General features: G+C 36.0%; 1 protein-coding gene across 1 annotated transcript in view; it reads left to right on the forward strand.

Annotated features, from left to right (window-relative positions):
- The window catches only part of LOC125387599 (polyubiquitin-B-like), a 174,596-nt gene extending 164,016 nt beyond the window's left edge, over positions 1 to 10,580 (forward strand). Inside the window, exon 2 of the mRNA XM_048415302.3 lies at positions 10,222 to 10,580. Coding sequence (XP_048271259.3) covers positions 10,222 to 10,580 — 359 coding nt within the window. The remainder of the gene's footprint in view (positions 1 to 10,221) is intronic.
- The last annotated feature ends 6,233 nt before the right edge of the window (positions 10,581 to 16,813 follow it).

A 16,813-nucleotide genomic window follows, 5' to 3' on the forward strand; every position in this document is an offset into this window, starting at 1 on the left:
ATCCTGTTAGCAGCCAAAACTTGATACAAACCTCCTGTCAATAACCTTGAGGAAGTAAGAAAAGGCTTGAACTCTCTGACCTTTGGTGAAGGTGGAACGAATCCACATCCATGAGTTTCCACAATATCCTGTGTTGAAAAACAGATGCTAAGCACTTTGAATAGTGAACAGATGAAGTGATATGTGTCTGATATCTTGGTACGAAATGGGTAAGTTAGAATCTAGCTTGATGGCTCAGTCAGTAAAGTGCTTATTCTTATGCAAACATGAGGAACTGAGTTTGGATCTCTAGTATTGGTGTGAGAGAATTGTCTGTATTCTGTCAATCATATTTTAATAAAACGCTGATTGGCCAGGCAGGCAGTATAGGCGGGAAAGCCAGACAGGAAGTAGGGGTGGAGCAAAGAGACTGGGAGTATTCTGGAAAGCAGGAAACTCCCTCCGCATTCCTGTGCAGACCACCGAAGAGGCAACAACATGTGAGCTGACAGTTGAAAAAGGTACCAAGCCATATGGCTAACATAATAATGATAATGGATTAATATAAGTTACAAGGACTAATAAGAAGCCTGACCTAATGGGCCAATCAGCTTTATAACTTATAGAAATCTCTGTGTGATTGATTTTCTCTGGGACTTGCCGGTTGTGGGGTACCGGGCGAGACAGATACCCCAACAAGCCGACCCTCGTGTTACATAGTATTCATTTAAGATGCCAGCCAGAACAGCACACATATACAATCCCAGCGCGTGGGAGACAGATACACACAGGTTCCTGGTGTTCACTGACGAGAGAGTTTGTTAAGAAAGTACAAAGTTCTAAGGAAGATTAAGGATGCTTTGCTCATGTGCTATATTCTAGACAAAGAAGTAAGTGGAATGGCTTCAGATGGAAAAAATAATTAAAATATTAAAGTCAGAGGAGTTTAGACATAAAGGTATTAGAATTTGGGAGCCAATTGGATCCTTTAACAGGGCACAGGATAAGCATCATTTGATAGAGATTATATTGACAGTAGAAAAGCAAAAAACAATTTTTCCATTAAAGTTGCTTCAAAGAATGTGGTTTAATTTAATTTAACATTTTATTTTTAAGGTAAATTCAGTTAAAACACTTCTTCTTTATTGATATAATTAATTTTAAGTAATACTTATTGTAATTGCAAAAATATCTAATTTAGAAGCATAAGTATCAAAAAGAGCAAAACCTATGTCAAATTATCCCAGAATAAAATGATTGCTGACATTCATCCCTTCCCATCCTTTCTTATGCATTCTGCATAATCAACCTTAAAGAATAAAAGATAATTTTACTACCTCAATACTTATTTCAAATATAAAGAGCTGTTTTCATGTTATTAAAAATTCTTAAGCAACATAATTTTAGCAGATTGTTAGTATTCATTTATATGAATCCATTATACTAACTTGAACCTTCCCTTTTCCTTGAGTATTCATGTGCTTTAGTGTTTCACTTGCATCTTATATGCAAGTTTTTATGATATTTACCATTATTTAGTTAAAACATTTCTATAAGGGGACGTCCAAGTCATAAAATGTAGGTATTTCAAATGTATTTTCCAAATTGTTTGCAAGCTATATGCTAATCATTTTTTCTCCCTTCAAGAGGTGTGAATATTTTGACAGAGGTTTCTGTCCCACCGAGTCCCATAGCCAATCAGTCCAAAGAAACTCACAGAGGCTTACATTAATTATAAATTGGTTGGCCAATTAGCTCAGGTTTCCTTATTAACTAACTCTTACATCATACATTAACTCATAATTCTTGTCTGTGTTAGCCATGTGGCTTGGTATCTTTTATCAGCAAGGCATTATCATCTTGCTTCCTCTGTGTCTGGGTGACAACTGCAGACTGAGCCTTTTCTCTTCCCAGGATTCCCCTATTCTGGTCACTCCTGCCTATACCTCCTGCCTGGCTACTGACCAATCAGCATTTTATTAAGCCAATACAACTGACAAATCTTTACAGGGTACAAGAGCATTTTTCCACAGCATGAATATTTATATCCTATTAAAATATAAGATATTTCTACCAGAAAGAAAAATATCAGACACCATGACACTAACTTTGAAATAAAGTCAGGTCACAGTAGCAATCACTTGTTCATCCATTAACTTATGACCTTCATTTAGAACTAGCAGTAATGCATGGTTGCTGGGCAACTTTGGGGAGACTGAGAGACAGTTCCAAATGGTGGTATGGTTCATATGGTGAGAAAGTCCCGAGATACAACAGTGTTTAAAACACATACAGTTCAGAAATATCTCTCCTAAAAATAAAGACATAAATTGGCCATTGTTTCAAATATAGAAACTATGGTAATAGAATTCATCAAATAATCTCTCATTTCTCTGGCTAGTTAATACTTCATTATAACACATCAGGTAATCACATGTACATAGGTAGATTTCTGGTTTGGACCCCATTTTAACAGTAATTTTCAGGTAAGCTTAATGTAAGCATAGTCAATAATGAAACAACTCCAACACAGAAGTTTGACTTTTTATTTGTTTGTTTTTGTTTTTTGAGACAGGGTTTCTCTGTGTAGCTTTTGGTACTTATTCTGGAACTAGCTCTTGTAGACCAGGCTGACCTTGAACTCACAGATATCTGCCTGTCTCTGCTTCCTGAATGCTAGGATTAAAGGTGTACACCACCACCACTCTGCTTGCCTTTTTAATATATTCAGCAGCAGTCATTCCATTGATATGCCTCTTACCATATGTAACAATATCTTCATGATCCATTTATTTAGGCATCTCTCATAATTAAAACTACACAGAACTCAAAACCTGTGTTCTTAAGTCAGCATTATCTCCATTTAATAAACAAAAAAAAATAAAATTTTATTTAACTAATGTTGTACATCAACAGACACACACAGCACACACGCACACACACACACACATACACACACACACACACACACACACACACACAAGAAGTTTGACCAGCTATCATTATCCGATGTTGAGCATAAGTACACACGTACTTTTATAACGCACATTTCTCTAAGACAGCTTACATTCCTTTTCATTGAGAACGTAGCAGGATTATCCGTATGATTGCAGATCATGGAAAACATTACTTCACTTTCTACCAAGATGATATCATTTGAACATAAGAAAACTCTTCAATCCACAAGAAATTTACTTAGTATTTTTTGTGTAATTGTTTGACTGAGAGAAATGCCTTAGGCTTGGTATAGAAATTATTTGATGGTTCTAATTATAGAGGTTTATAATATTTTATTATTTTGTCTGTGGAAAAGAGAGTTCAATGCAGACGTTGAATAACACACATTCTATGGAGGTTTTGAGGGAGGCACATAGAAAAGCTACCATTAGTACAGGGAATCAAGATTCTTTTTTCCCCAAATTCCTTATAGAAAATCTACATGTTTGAGGCACTGTCTTAGGTGTCTCTCTACTCAGAATAGGTATTATTACCCTCAGTTTTAGTGACTGAAAAGATAAATAAATGGAGTAATGTTCATTTGTTTGAACTCAGTCTATGACTTTCTAGTCATGGCAAGACAAATAGGCAAATATTTTGATACCACTTGAAAATTCATTCTTCTCCACATCTTCTAAATATTACACGTGGATCCAATTTAAGCATCACTGTGGGAAGTGGTATTACTTGTACTACCTGGGGACTAAACAAAACCCTGAATATTTCAAAGCAGCTACATAAAATTCCATCCTTTAATGAATTTTATTAATAAAAACAAACATTCCATGAATTAGCAACATCATTAAATTCATTGGAAATGGTGAATGTGGTCAAAATAACATGTCAAGCAAAACATTCTTAAAATTCCTGTCGTTGTTCAGAGCATTTCCTAAAATGTCTTAATTATATGTGGTTTTAAAGTTATAAATATAAATATAAATGTTTATTTTGGAAATGTGTGCTGAATTAGTTCTTGATGGCTTGACTGCTTCTTTGCAAGTCATACCCCATTAGAATATCCTTTAGTTTGGCAGCCACTAGCAAAGTAGCCAAGAGCATCTTGTCCATAGGAAAGCATCAAGGTAATATGCTGAAGTTGCAGACATGATGTGTAACTAAGGGATATAGCAGCAAGCAGCATCCCCATCTTGCTGTGTCTATGTAACACCCTTCTCTGATCCCTAAAGTGAACCACGCTGCTTCTTGGGTCTTGAGAGCTTACGTGTAATGTTCATATGAAGATTTTTAAAGAAGGAAGTGGAAGAGAGAAAATCTTAAGACTTTACAGAGGCAGTTGTACAGAAAAGCAAAGACAATTTCAGAGAATAGACTTAGAGTCCTTGAAACTTAGTTATCTGACATCTAAGACTCAAGACTGTGGTGTGATTCCTCAATGGTTCTTTTCAAAATGACTCATAAAAGATCATACTTTATGAAAACAAAAGGTTAGGTAATTCTACTAGGTCAAATATCTGTGCAGTTTTAAAAATATAATGAACAAAAATATTAATTGTATGTTTTACAATATTGTTGAAAAGATATGCATCTGTGCATTATAAGAAACCTACGTTGTTATTACGGTGTCAACAGTTGACAGAAGCACAAATTCTGACAATGAGTAATATCTATCAAAGGAACATTCAATGGAATTAGGAGTTATTTTATTTTTAAATATAATTTTAAAATATTAAAATATAAAAAAACTAAATAAAAATTTCAAACTATTATTTAAATATTTTTCCATGCACATATATTTAAATATTCAATTTTTTTCCATTAGATATAGGTCTCACAAATGCTGAGTTTTTAAATTATTAGTCATTAGCTATCTTGGTTTATCCATAAAAATTATTTTAACTAAAATGATGATTTATGAATTTTACATATATAGATCTATTCATATTAATATTAATGTTATCTATAAAATGATTGTTTTTATTTTATACTTATTTATCAAGTGTTTGTGATCTCCTTCAGTCCACATTGCCTACAATGATGAGATTAAGAATGAATGGTTTGAGAGACAAATAGGTCATGAAGCCCTCAGGGATGGTATTAAAGTCCATGATGAATAATTTTGTGAATCATCTTGACTGGATTAAAGGATCGTTAGTTTGTGGATAAGACATGATTTCCAAAGAGTTTCTAGAAGAGTGGTATTTGAAGGAGTGGACTAAGTAAAAATCACTCTGATTATTCTGACCACTGAAGATTTAAGTGACACCTTCCATCCTTCCTTCTTCCCTCTCTTCCTTTTTCCTTTCTCCTTCCACCTCTCCCTTCTTTCCTTCCTTTTTTCCTTCCTTCCTTCTTGCCTCTCTTCTTTTTTCCTTCCTCCTCTCCTCTTTTTTCTTCTTTTTTCTTCCTTCTTCCCTCTCTCCTTTTTTCCTTTTCTCTCTCCCTCCTTTCTTTCTACCCTGCTTCCTTTTCTTCCTTCCTTCTTTCTCGTCTTTTTCTTCACCCGTTCTTTTCTTTCTTCCACCTTTCTTCTCTTTATCCTTCTTCCTCTCTTTTCTAGTGATTCAATTTATCAAAATGTATCAATACAGACTTCTCTGCCAGATCATGGCACTGAAGAAATCTGTGATCTTCAAAACGTGGAACTTGACTGTGTTTTGAAGTATACAGTGCAGATAAACAAACAACTAAGTATCATTCCCATGTAAATTGATACACTTAATAGCACATTAAATAGACAACCACTGGGGTTCTTTGCCATTCCCTGTGAGGACAGAGTTAGAAGAGATAAACATAACTTTGGTCATCAAGAATCTTCAATCACTTGGGGAAGACACAATATGTAACGACAGTGGAGTTGTCTTACTATACGTTACTAAAGCATTAGTATTGTTGAACTAGGCTGGTTAGATATTGTAAACTATATCAGGGTCAATAAATATATTTCTCTCTCTTTTATCTTGATACCACACTAGGATTCTATTACAGCCTCTTCCAAATAGGACAAATGTCAACAGAAGCATCCAGAGAAAATTGAGAAATGCTATGTAATAAGTGGGAAAGGAAGCAAGGTGGACTTTGTGTTCATTCCTTTCATTTTGTAATTCTCTTTAACCGATGATGAGAGATAATTTAGAGAAAGAGAGACTCTTGCATGGCATTATGCAAGGGAATGAACAAAGGAGTAAAGAGCATTTGTCAGAGGAAGTCAAATGTGTTAGCAGCTTAAGGCTAGCCAAGAGGGCGTGGCTAGAAAAGGAATAAGCAATGTGTTTGTGTGGAAGGAATTTCTCAAGAAAACACACAAGTGGCTAAGCATATTTACAAAGCACGATTTTTATGAAACACCCAAGGAATGGAAGGCTGTCTAGACAGAAGAGCTTGCCAGAGCATTTACATGCTAGCAAAATTGTGGGTTTCGAATAGTGCCAAGCATGCAAAGTTTTCCTAAGGTATTTGCTTAAGAAAAAGAAAAGTGTATCAGTGATTACATTTGGAGAAGGTCAATTCTGTGTAAAAGAGAATTTATAACTAAGAAGGTAGCCTCATTCTGATGTTCTTCTATTTTAAGGCATCATATTTAAACAAAAATTCTTTCCTTCCCAAATCTTGGAAAAATTCCTTAGCCTGGGAGGATTTCCCTTCAAATAGGAAAGAAATACGTGTTAGATATTTTTGAATAATGGGAATGCAGAGAATGTGTATTTTTTTGAGGTCTGAAGACATTTTTGTCCTTGAAGAACTCAAAACGCCTTTGTTCCTTTGAATCAAATTTAGTGCATTATTAGTGCATAATTATGGCCAGTTGTGGCATCAGACTCTAGTTAAAATATATTTAAAAATACATAGGAAGACAGATAATCTAAAGCTCCTCTCCATTTGTACTAGTTCAGAAGGTTCTATTGTTAAGGAAAGTGTAATGGACTCAGAATCTATTTTGCTGACTTTCAGAAAGCCGTTGGTAGTTAATTTTCCTCTTCAAGTTTGGTTTGACAGTTTATCTGAAGTAAATGGAAGTTCTGAACCAAAGAGTTATAATATAGAAACAAAGTTGGATGCTGTCCAGATGTTCTGCCCACAAGCTAGGCAGCACAAGGAGAGTTAGTCTTTCTCTCTGTACTTGCCTACCCTCTGCTAAAAGTAAAGGCAGTTTGTAGCCAGGGTCAAGGTGGTTGTGGCATCTCAACTTGCCTGTGATGTTTCAGAAAAACAATTAATGCAAAGACATTTCTTTCCTCAATATAGGTTTATGACCTGATAAATCCATTGTAAAGTGAAAATGTTGTCAGGAGAAAATTTATTTAACATACATCACCTACTGAACATCATAGCTTAGCTTAGCCTGCTTTAAACACTCACAGAACACTTAACGTTAGCTCATAGATGGGCAAAATCATCTAACAAAAGCCTATTTTACAATGAAGTGCTGGTATTGCCATGTTGTTAACTATACTGCAAATGAAAACCAGAAAGGTTGAATGAGCATGCTCCCACACCATTGTAGAGCTGAAAGATCTTAAGGCATCATAAGTCAGGGACCATCTGCATTTGAATAAGCAGAACAGAGCTGAGAAAGCCAGAAAAGTCACAGACAAATGAAATCAGAGAGGAAAAAAACAGGAAGAAGTGGTTCTACTACCCTCTACTGCTCAGCTGCAGAGAAGTTCGATCTCACCTTCATTTTTTAAATACACCTTTTACATAAAAGCTGCTGAAGCAATACCACCACCACTACACCACTAAGCCCACACTCATACAGTGGATCTTAAACTGTGACATTAGTCTGAAAGATCTGAAGAACTTGATACGCTAAACCCTAGTGTGTCTGACTGAGTTCTTGTAGGGTATGTGCATAAATTTCAGGAACTGTGTTCCTTGATGTTGCATCGGTGGGAACCACACTCTGAGAATCACTTCCTAGTGCTTAGTTCTCAACTTCAAATAAATAAAAGAATTAACTTGAACGTTTTGTAAAACTACAAAGTGGCTAAGATCAATCATCGAAGAATCTTTGGGTTGAATTTAGGGTCAGATTTTTTTTTTTTCTCCTCCAAACATCCTCATGTTGTGTTGGTGAGGTGTCTCAGCATCCAAAGGCAACTTGGTGCATCAGCCTGGTGACTTAAATTCAACCATTAGAATCCATAAAAATGTGAAAAGAGAGAGCAAACACTGCAAACTTATCTACTGACCTAAAGACTGTCCTGGCATGTGCAGCTGCACCCCCCACCCCCACACTCACACACAAAATGTACTCTTGAGAAAAAGTTGAAAAGCATTGATTCAGTGTGACAGAAATGGTTTTCTTATTCTTATTCAAGTTTGACTTTCTTAATCATGTTTCTGAAAACAAGATGTCCAGTCACCAAGATTTTCTCTATGACTATTACCTACAGGGCAACTTCACCAAATGGTGACTAAATTCTTCCTGAAGTAAAAGTCAGAGTACTTAACCTCTATGGCAAGAAACACCATGATTTTTCTTCTTTGGGATACAAATTTCCTACTTCATAATTCCCATTCTATGTTTCTTAATTGCCATTATTGGCTATCTGCTTGTTGGTTTTGACAGTTTCTTCTCTTCCACGAAGTTTTAAGTTTGCTTTTCTGTCTAAAACTGTCTAAGTTCTTCCGGTAATGTGAGTGGGGTCGAATAAGCAAATAAAATAGGGCAAAGTTCTTCTGTTTAAGGAGACCACGTGTTGAGCTGTCAGACATGGCAATATGCTGTCACCATTGCCGACTGGCACTGTATCTCTGGTGATAGCCAGAAGACATTTGAGGAAGAGATGCAAATCATTTTGGTAGTGAGGGAACAAATCTTGTGGAATTTGTGACAAAAGTCAGTCTTCAAAGATGATTAAGAATGTTTATGAGCAAGGTGATTCACACAGAGGGATAGAAAAATGAGCTCTCAAACCGGAGAGGCAAGCTGATAGGCAGGGGAGGAAATGGGCCAAGATGGTTTGTATGACTAGCAGAAGTGGGTAAATGCAAACCATTTAGTAGACACAGATAAACACAGACTGGTGAGAGTCTGATTACTGTGAACCCTCCCTTTTCCACATTTGGAGCAGCACACACTTGATTGTCATAACACTGATGTTTTCTAGGTCACCCTAGCCAAAAATACTGCTATGCATCTAATAGCCAGTGGGCCACAGGGATGCTCACTTTAACATAGCTAATTGTGATGAGAACTGGTGTCACTAACTGATTTCAGTGTGTATCTCATGTTACTCAGCATTTAGGTTTTTGTTATGAACTCAGAAACAAACATCTGTGTGTTTATGGAAGAAAATGATAGAGCAGTTTTATTTGATTGTAGATTTGGAGTTTGTGGTCTCATCTTAAAAACTCTAAATTAGGGGTGTCCAACCCATAGCCAGTGAGCCACAAGTAACCCAAGGATAGTCAATATGATAGATTTTCTTGGTTGTCAATTTAGCTCCATCTGGAATTAACAAAACCTAAGTGGCTGGATACACCTGTGAGGGATTATTTTTCCTTAATTAAATCATTTGAAGTAGGAAGACCCATTTTTAATCTGGATCTATTGTGGTGAGAAGATAAACCTTTAATCCAGATCTTTGGAGGTGAGAAGATCCACCTTTAATCTGGGCCATGCCTTCTGCTGGCTGTCATATAAAGCGCATGAAAGAAGAATGCATGTGTCCTTTGCTTGCTTCTTCTCTCTGGCTGCTAGTCTGTTCCTTCTCTGGCATTAGAGGTTACTTCTTTGGGATTCTGGAATGTACTGAATACCAGTTGAGACAAACAGCCTTGTGGAGTAAGAAACTACTGGATTCTTGGACCTTCCGTTGGTAGGCAGCCATTGTTGGACTAGCTGGGCCATAAACTACTCATAATCCATTCTAATTCCATATACATTCCCGAAGTTCTGTTCCTCTGTAGAACCCCAACTAATATAGTTATGAATGTGGTGTAAAAAGAAACTACTCTTTTATTCCCGGCCACCCAGACTTGAATAATCACATAGAAACTATATTAATCACAACACTGCTTGGCTAATAGCTTAAGTATATTCCTAACTAACTATTTTTGTGTTCATGTGTGTTGGGGGATATTCAATAACTTTCTTCAAAGTGCAATGAACCTGGTTAACAGCTTAAAAGATAGGGGATACTAAGATGTCACCCTTCAAGCCCTCAAGCCCTAGAGAAAGCAGAAGGAGTGTTCTTTCTAGACAGAGGAAAAGTATTCTGAGGAAAGTGCATCCATTTTCCTGTTTGATATTCTTGGTGGTGTCACTGGGTCCATTTGTAGGCAAGCAGCTGGAAGATGGCCGCATCCTGTCTGTCTACAATACCCAGAAAGGGTCCACCATGCACCTGGTCCTCAGGGGTGGGATGCAGATCTTTATACAGACCCTGACAAGCAAGACCATCACTCTGGAGGTTGAACCCAGAGACACTATTGAGAACGTCAAGGCAAAGATTCAGGACAAAACGGCACACCCTCTGACCAGCACAGGTCAATCTTTTCAGGCAAGCAGCTGGAAGATGTCTGCACCATGTCTGACTAAAAGATCCAGAAAGTTCACCCTGCACCTGGTCCCCCACCTCAGGGGTGAGATGCAGACCTTTGTGAATACCCTAGGGTCTAATTCTTACATCTTAAATTAACCCATGTCTGTTCATCTATTTATCACCATGTGGTCTACAGTTAAGTTTCCAGTGTCTTTCTCCTTTGGCAGCTGTATGGCATCTGCTGACTCTGCCTTTTTTCCCCCTGCATTTATTTTAGTTTTCCTGCCTACCTATTTTCTGCCCTGTCATGGGCCAAAGAAGCTTCTTTATTAACCAATGACAATAAAACATATTCACAGCATACAGAAAGAATCACATCAATATGGTCCAACATAAAGTCAACTTATGAAAAACATCATTTGCATTTTTGATGGTGTCTTGAGTGGGAACTTTGAAAATGGCATTGTTCTGTCATAATGTCACACAAAATAAGAGTATGCATGCTCTTGCTATTTGTACACAAGTATAGCTTTAGGTTTATCATTGAGCATATAAATTCTGGTGTGTTATCTTCCAAAACCAGATAATTTAATTGCCACTATTAGTTGTTAGCTTGGTAAGTAAAATAGTAATTATCACTTATATATTAACCTATCATAATCAATGTTATTTAGACAAGTAAGAATTAATACTTAAACTTTTAAAATTCAATTATTTATGTATTTTTGGAAGAGGAGACAATGTTGGAAAACAACTTGCAGAATTAATTCTTTTCTTTCACCATGTGCTTCCACTGATGAAACTTAGGTTGTAGGATTTGGAAGCTAGTATCTTTCCTGCTACACCTTCTTGCCAGCCCTCTAGTTTATCATTAAATATGGCTTCACACAGGAGGCAGTCTTATATACCAACTGAATTCACTTCAAGATAGAGCCTTTGATTTGGGCTACATACCGATCTAAGTTGCAGAATGGAATGAATGTTCTTTTCAGTCTTCTTAATAATTTTCATAAAACAATAAATACAGTCCCTCGTCTATTATTTTTTAATATCAGCATGACTATGAGAATGTCTAAAAAATAACATACCACACAAAAGAAATGTTACAGGTGAAAAGAGATTGTTAAATGAAAAGTGGATAGATTACCTTTTTGTCAAGGCTAAAGGAATTCAGGTTAATTCAATAAAAATATGAGCAAGTTTTCAAAGACTGTAATTTGAAACATCATTATATGCAAAAGCATGCTGCCAAGTTTGTTGGATAAAATATTGTAGACAAAATAGTCTTCTCAGAAAAAAAACTTTCTGTTAAAAAGTTACAGCTCAACTATATTAGTTGCATTGTTGGATATTTAACAGCAAAGGCACAACCCCAAAGTCATTTATTGATGCAGAGTTAATTAAGCAATGTATGGTCAGGAGGGCCTTTAAAAAGTGGATCTGTTACTAAATCCATTTTGCCTCGCCAGTCCATAGTCAGGCAAATGACAGAAATTGGAAAAATCTATTAAAAGAAGTATAGAGAATAGAGCCACTAATTTTATAATGTGTGATTTGGTGACAGATAACAGCTCTAAGGCCACAAATATACCTCAACATGTCATTTTTATTAGAGGTGTTGATCATGCATACAATGTCACTGAAAGCTAAAGTCTCTAGTAGTATTAAAAAACACACAAAAAAATCTAGAGACTTACACAGAGCAGCAAAAATGTTGAAGCAATTCTTTCATTCATTGTCAATGTGTCTAGTACAGTCCCTGGGGTGCCCTTATAATATTGAGTAAAAGATATAAATTAATATAGGATAAAGCAGTTGTTGAAGTATCATTGTCTGGGAAACTTACAAAAGTATCAAAAATGGACAATATCATGCCAATTGTCATCAAGATTGGGAATTTCTGAAGAGTCAAGATTTTAAATCATGTTACTTCCAAAAAATCATTTTTAGTGTTGGTACTGACTTCGTCATTGGTTTTCTGGAAGTAAAATGAATAAGTCAAAGTAAAATGTTGAAAAGATTTTATCATTCATGATATGATGACTTGTTATCATTTTTATGGTATTGGAAGCAATTTTTTCTCCAAAACTTTAAAATGTTCAAAAAACAGCATACAGATTTATTGTTTTTGTTTGTTTGCTTGTTTTCTGTTTTTCACTGTAATGTTTATTTATTTTTATTTTTTTAGTAATTTATAAAAGTTTCCACTTCTGCCCCTCCTCCCAATACCCTCCCATTCCCCCCACTCTCTCTCCTCCTCCCTCTCCAGCCCTAAGAGCAGTCAGTGTTTCCTGCCCTGTGGGAAGTTCAAGTCCCTCCCCCCCCCCTTCAGGTCTAGGAAGGTGAGCATCCAAATTGGGCTGAGCCCCCAAGGTCCAAATGAGGAGAAGAAGGAGGGAGAACATGAACAAGAAAGGCAGGACTGTGAGGGGTGCGTTTACCCACTGATACAAGGGGACTGATCTAATGAGAGCTCACCAAGGCCAGCTGGACTGGGACTGAACGAGCATGTGATCAAACCAGATTCTCTGAATGTGCCCGGATTCTCTGAATGTGGCTGGCACGGGGACTGTCTGAGAAGCCATTGATAATGTTTGTTTGTTTTTATTGACTTTTATTGAGCTCTACATTTTTCTCTGCTCTCCTCCCTGCCTCTCCCAGATTTATTGTTTTTAGTGGACTTAGCTGCTCATTTAAAAGCTAAACATAGACCTCTAGGGCAAAAAAACAGCTTATTGATATAATAGTTAAAATTACATTGGCATTTTAAATGAATTGCAAATTATAGCAGATACAAATTAAGGCAGACAGTTCTATGCACTTTAAACTATTGGCCAAACACAGCCCTGTAAAGAAAACTATATTTTTTCATTTTGCATAAATCCTAGTGCCATGCCAGTGGCCCTGTAGTCTGCCCCAGTCAGACAACTGTAACCCACTTTCAGAGGGTCTAGTTTGGTCCTCTGTTGGTTCCTTCTCTGTCCAGTTGGAGTTGGTGAGCTCCCATTAGTCCAGGTAAACTGTTTCAGTGGGTGTCTCCATCATGGATGGTCTTGACCTCTTTGCTCATTTCTTCACTTCTTCCTCTCCTCAACTTGGCTTTAGGAGCTCAGCCCAGTGCTCCGCTACAGGTCTCTGCCTCTATTTCCATTAGTTGTTGGATGAAGGTTCTATGGTGATATTTAAGATAATCATTAGTCTGATTACAGGGAAAGACCAGTTCTGGCACCCTCTCCTCTATTGCTTAGGGTCTTAACTGTGGTCATGCTTGTGAATTCCTGGGAATTTCTCTAGTGCCAGGTTTCTTGCTAGCCCCATAATGACTCCCTCAATCAACATGTCTTTTCTTATCTGTGTGGTGAATGTTATGAAAAATTTTACACATATACTATTGTTGTTTATGTTAAAGTTTTGTATTTAATGTGTGGCCCCCAACAAATCCTTTATCCATTGTGGTTGAAAGATGTGAAAACCTTGAGGACTCTGCAATATAATACTTGTAGAGACAGTGACTCATTGTATGTGCCAAACTCTGAAGAGTCTGGTCTACTTTTACTTTAAAAATAAAAATATTGAAGCAGTAGAAAAATGAAAATCTTCAGATTGATTCCAGTATAAATCAAAATATTTTGAGATCGTGGTGTGGGAGGTTCTTTTGTATATGTGTTGCTTTTATTAGTTAATGGATAAAGAATCTGCCCTGACCTATTGATAGGGCACAGTAGAACTAGGCTGGGGGAAAACTATACTAAGTGCTGGGAGAAAGAAGGCAGAGTTAGAGGAGAAGCCATGTAGCCCCACTAGAGACAGATGCTAGAAATTTACCCAGTAAGCCACAGTATCTGGTGATACACAGAAATGGGCTAAATTAATATGTAAGAGTTAGCTGATAAGAAGTTAGAGCTAATAGACCAAACAGTGAATTAAATAATATAGTTTCTGTGTGATTATTTCACGAGTCTGGGCAGCCTATAAACTAACAAGCAGCTTCCTTACTACAAGACCTATAATCCCCTAAAAAATTGTCTTCAACAGTAGCATTAAACAGATTGAGGAGGAAAAGGAAATCCAACAATCAAGAGAGTTGTATCAGAGTACAATCAGAAACCTGCTGAATCTCACAAATCCACTGTAAGAAGATAAAATTTCATAAATGTGGTGGAGGGATAATCCTTGAAGAAAGACAGTATGGAAAGTAGCATTCTACTGTATACTATATGCTGTAAATGGTCATTTATAGGTCACTGGAAACTAAGTTTATCTCAAGTACGTATATCCTTGGAAATAACTGAATGAATATAGGAATTAAAATGTTGTTTACTGACCATGACTTTATTCTTTTCTGAATATTTACTTATGAGGAGTGACTACTTAATGGCACTCTATCTCTATACTGAGTGTTTCAAGGGTGTTATATACCATTTTCTACAGAGACAATATCATTATATGTTTTCTTGTAGAGTACTCAGCCTTACTAACAATAGATGAGAGGTAACATTACCTCATGGCATTACTTTGTGTTTTCCTAATGGATAGTAATGTTTCTATGTTTTCCTTTGCCTGTTGGCCACTTGTGCATCTTCTTTAGAAAAATTTAAACTGATATTCTTTGTCTATTTTTTATTTGGATTAATTTTTGCTGCTACATTGTAGGAATTTTTAGCAATTACCAGCTATCGGGTTTATAGAGGTTTTCTCCCATTGGAGAAGCTGTCTTTTCAATTGGTGATTATTTCCACTACAAGCGTTTTAATACAATATAGTCCTGTCTGTCTACCATTATGTTTTTGTTGGCTAAATTTTCAGTATTACATCTGAGAAATAATTGATAGGACCAGTTTTAGAAAGTTTGCATTTTATCAGAGTATAATAGTTGAGCTCTTTCATATTCTTGAATATGTAACCCTTTTTTGAATTGATTTTTCCACATGGTGAAAGGGAAGACTAAAGATGAAAAATAGAGAAAGAGAAAAGAGCCATGTCATTTACAAAATTCAGTTTCCTCTTCTATTTAATCAAATTACCCAAATATTTTGGTTTTAAGTTTGATTTTCAATTTCTCTTGCCAAAAAATTCCTATTGTTTCTACCACTAGACATCTTATTAAGTGAAAACTAAGATTTTGGAAGGTATATTGAATGTCTTATGAACTTAATTCATTTAAGTGTTTATTAAATGTACACTATGTGCATGAACAATTACTAAATGGATTAAGTAGTTCATAGTCTCCTGGAGGGTATAAATAGCACATAGTTATATTATAATATGGGCTGCAAGGGAAGAATATGCAACAATACTACGAGGCAGAACTTATCCTCTAGGTGAACAATGTAGAGTAACTCTTCCAGAAAAAAAAAATATATTGGAGTTACATCGTGAAAGTAAAGTGCATAGTTCACCAAATAAAGAAAGATACTTTTAAATAGGGGAAATGTGATATAAAACAGAATAGTGGCAAACAATAATGCATGGTATGTAAATAGCAAAGCACCATGTTTATTTTTAGAAAAGGAAATATATGTATATATAAATATTAATAAAAGTTATTCTATGAAAAGTGGACTAAGGATGTACCTTAAGTGCTGGTGAACCATGCCTTTTAATTCTGAGAATGGGAATGTTTGAGGAAGGAGAGAATCGCTGGATATTGCCATTCTGCTTTGCATAACTGCACCATTGAGGCTGCTATAATTAGAAGGCATCATCTATTACTTAACTAAAAATAAAGGTAATAATATATGATTTATGTCAAAAGCCCCATGTGTTCCTTAATGTAACTTAGGAAGTAAAACACAGAACTCTGGCAAGAGAAGGAAGTCTTCACATTGCATCATGGTTGTTTAAATCCTAAAGGAACAACTTGTGCTCTCTGAGAATGTGGACTCTAGATTTTGCTCCATCAACTTATGGGAACACAAAATCACTGAAAAAAATGGGTTTAGTGAGTAATCTGTAGAGTAAGAACAAAAGTTAGAAATGGAGCAGAGAATATATATGTATATTCCACATGAAAGACTACAAAATCTATTTTGATGAACTAAGTTATTTTATGGCAAAAAACACTGCTATTTTAAATATTGTCTTTATTTGCACTAATTCATTGAAGATTAGTGAATGACAGGGTACCTAGAACACATCTGACCTCAAAGATTTCAGGCCAAGAATCAAAGGTCTGTTAAAGCAAGATATGATCAATGAGAGAACAGTAGGACAAAGAGAAGGAAAATCTTAATACAATGATGTCAAAGACATGAAAGAATTAAAATGGTAATCTTTACTCATGCTCAGTGGATTATTGGTGAATATATATGAAAGGATAGGTTTTTGCTTGATGTGATGCACAACTATTACTTGGTTATGAGAAGAGGGACCAAATTACTTCTCAAAAG

Source organism: Myodes glareolus, chromosome 8 (assembly GCF_982192425.1).
Source record: "Myodes glareolus chromosome 8, mMyoGla1.1, whole genome shotgun sequence".
NCBI lineage: Eukaryota > Metazoa > Chordata > Mammalia > Rodentia > Cricetidae > Myodes > Myodes glareolus.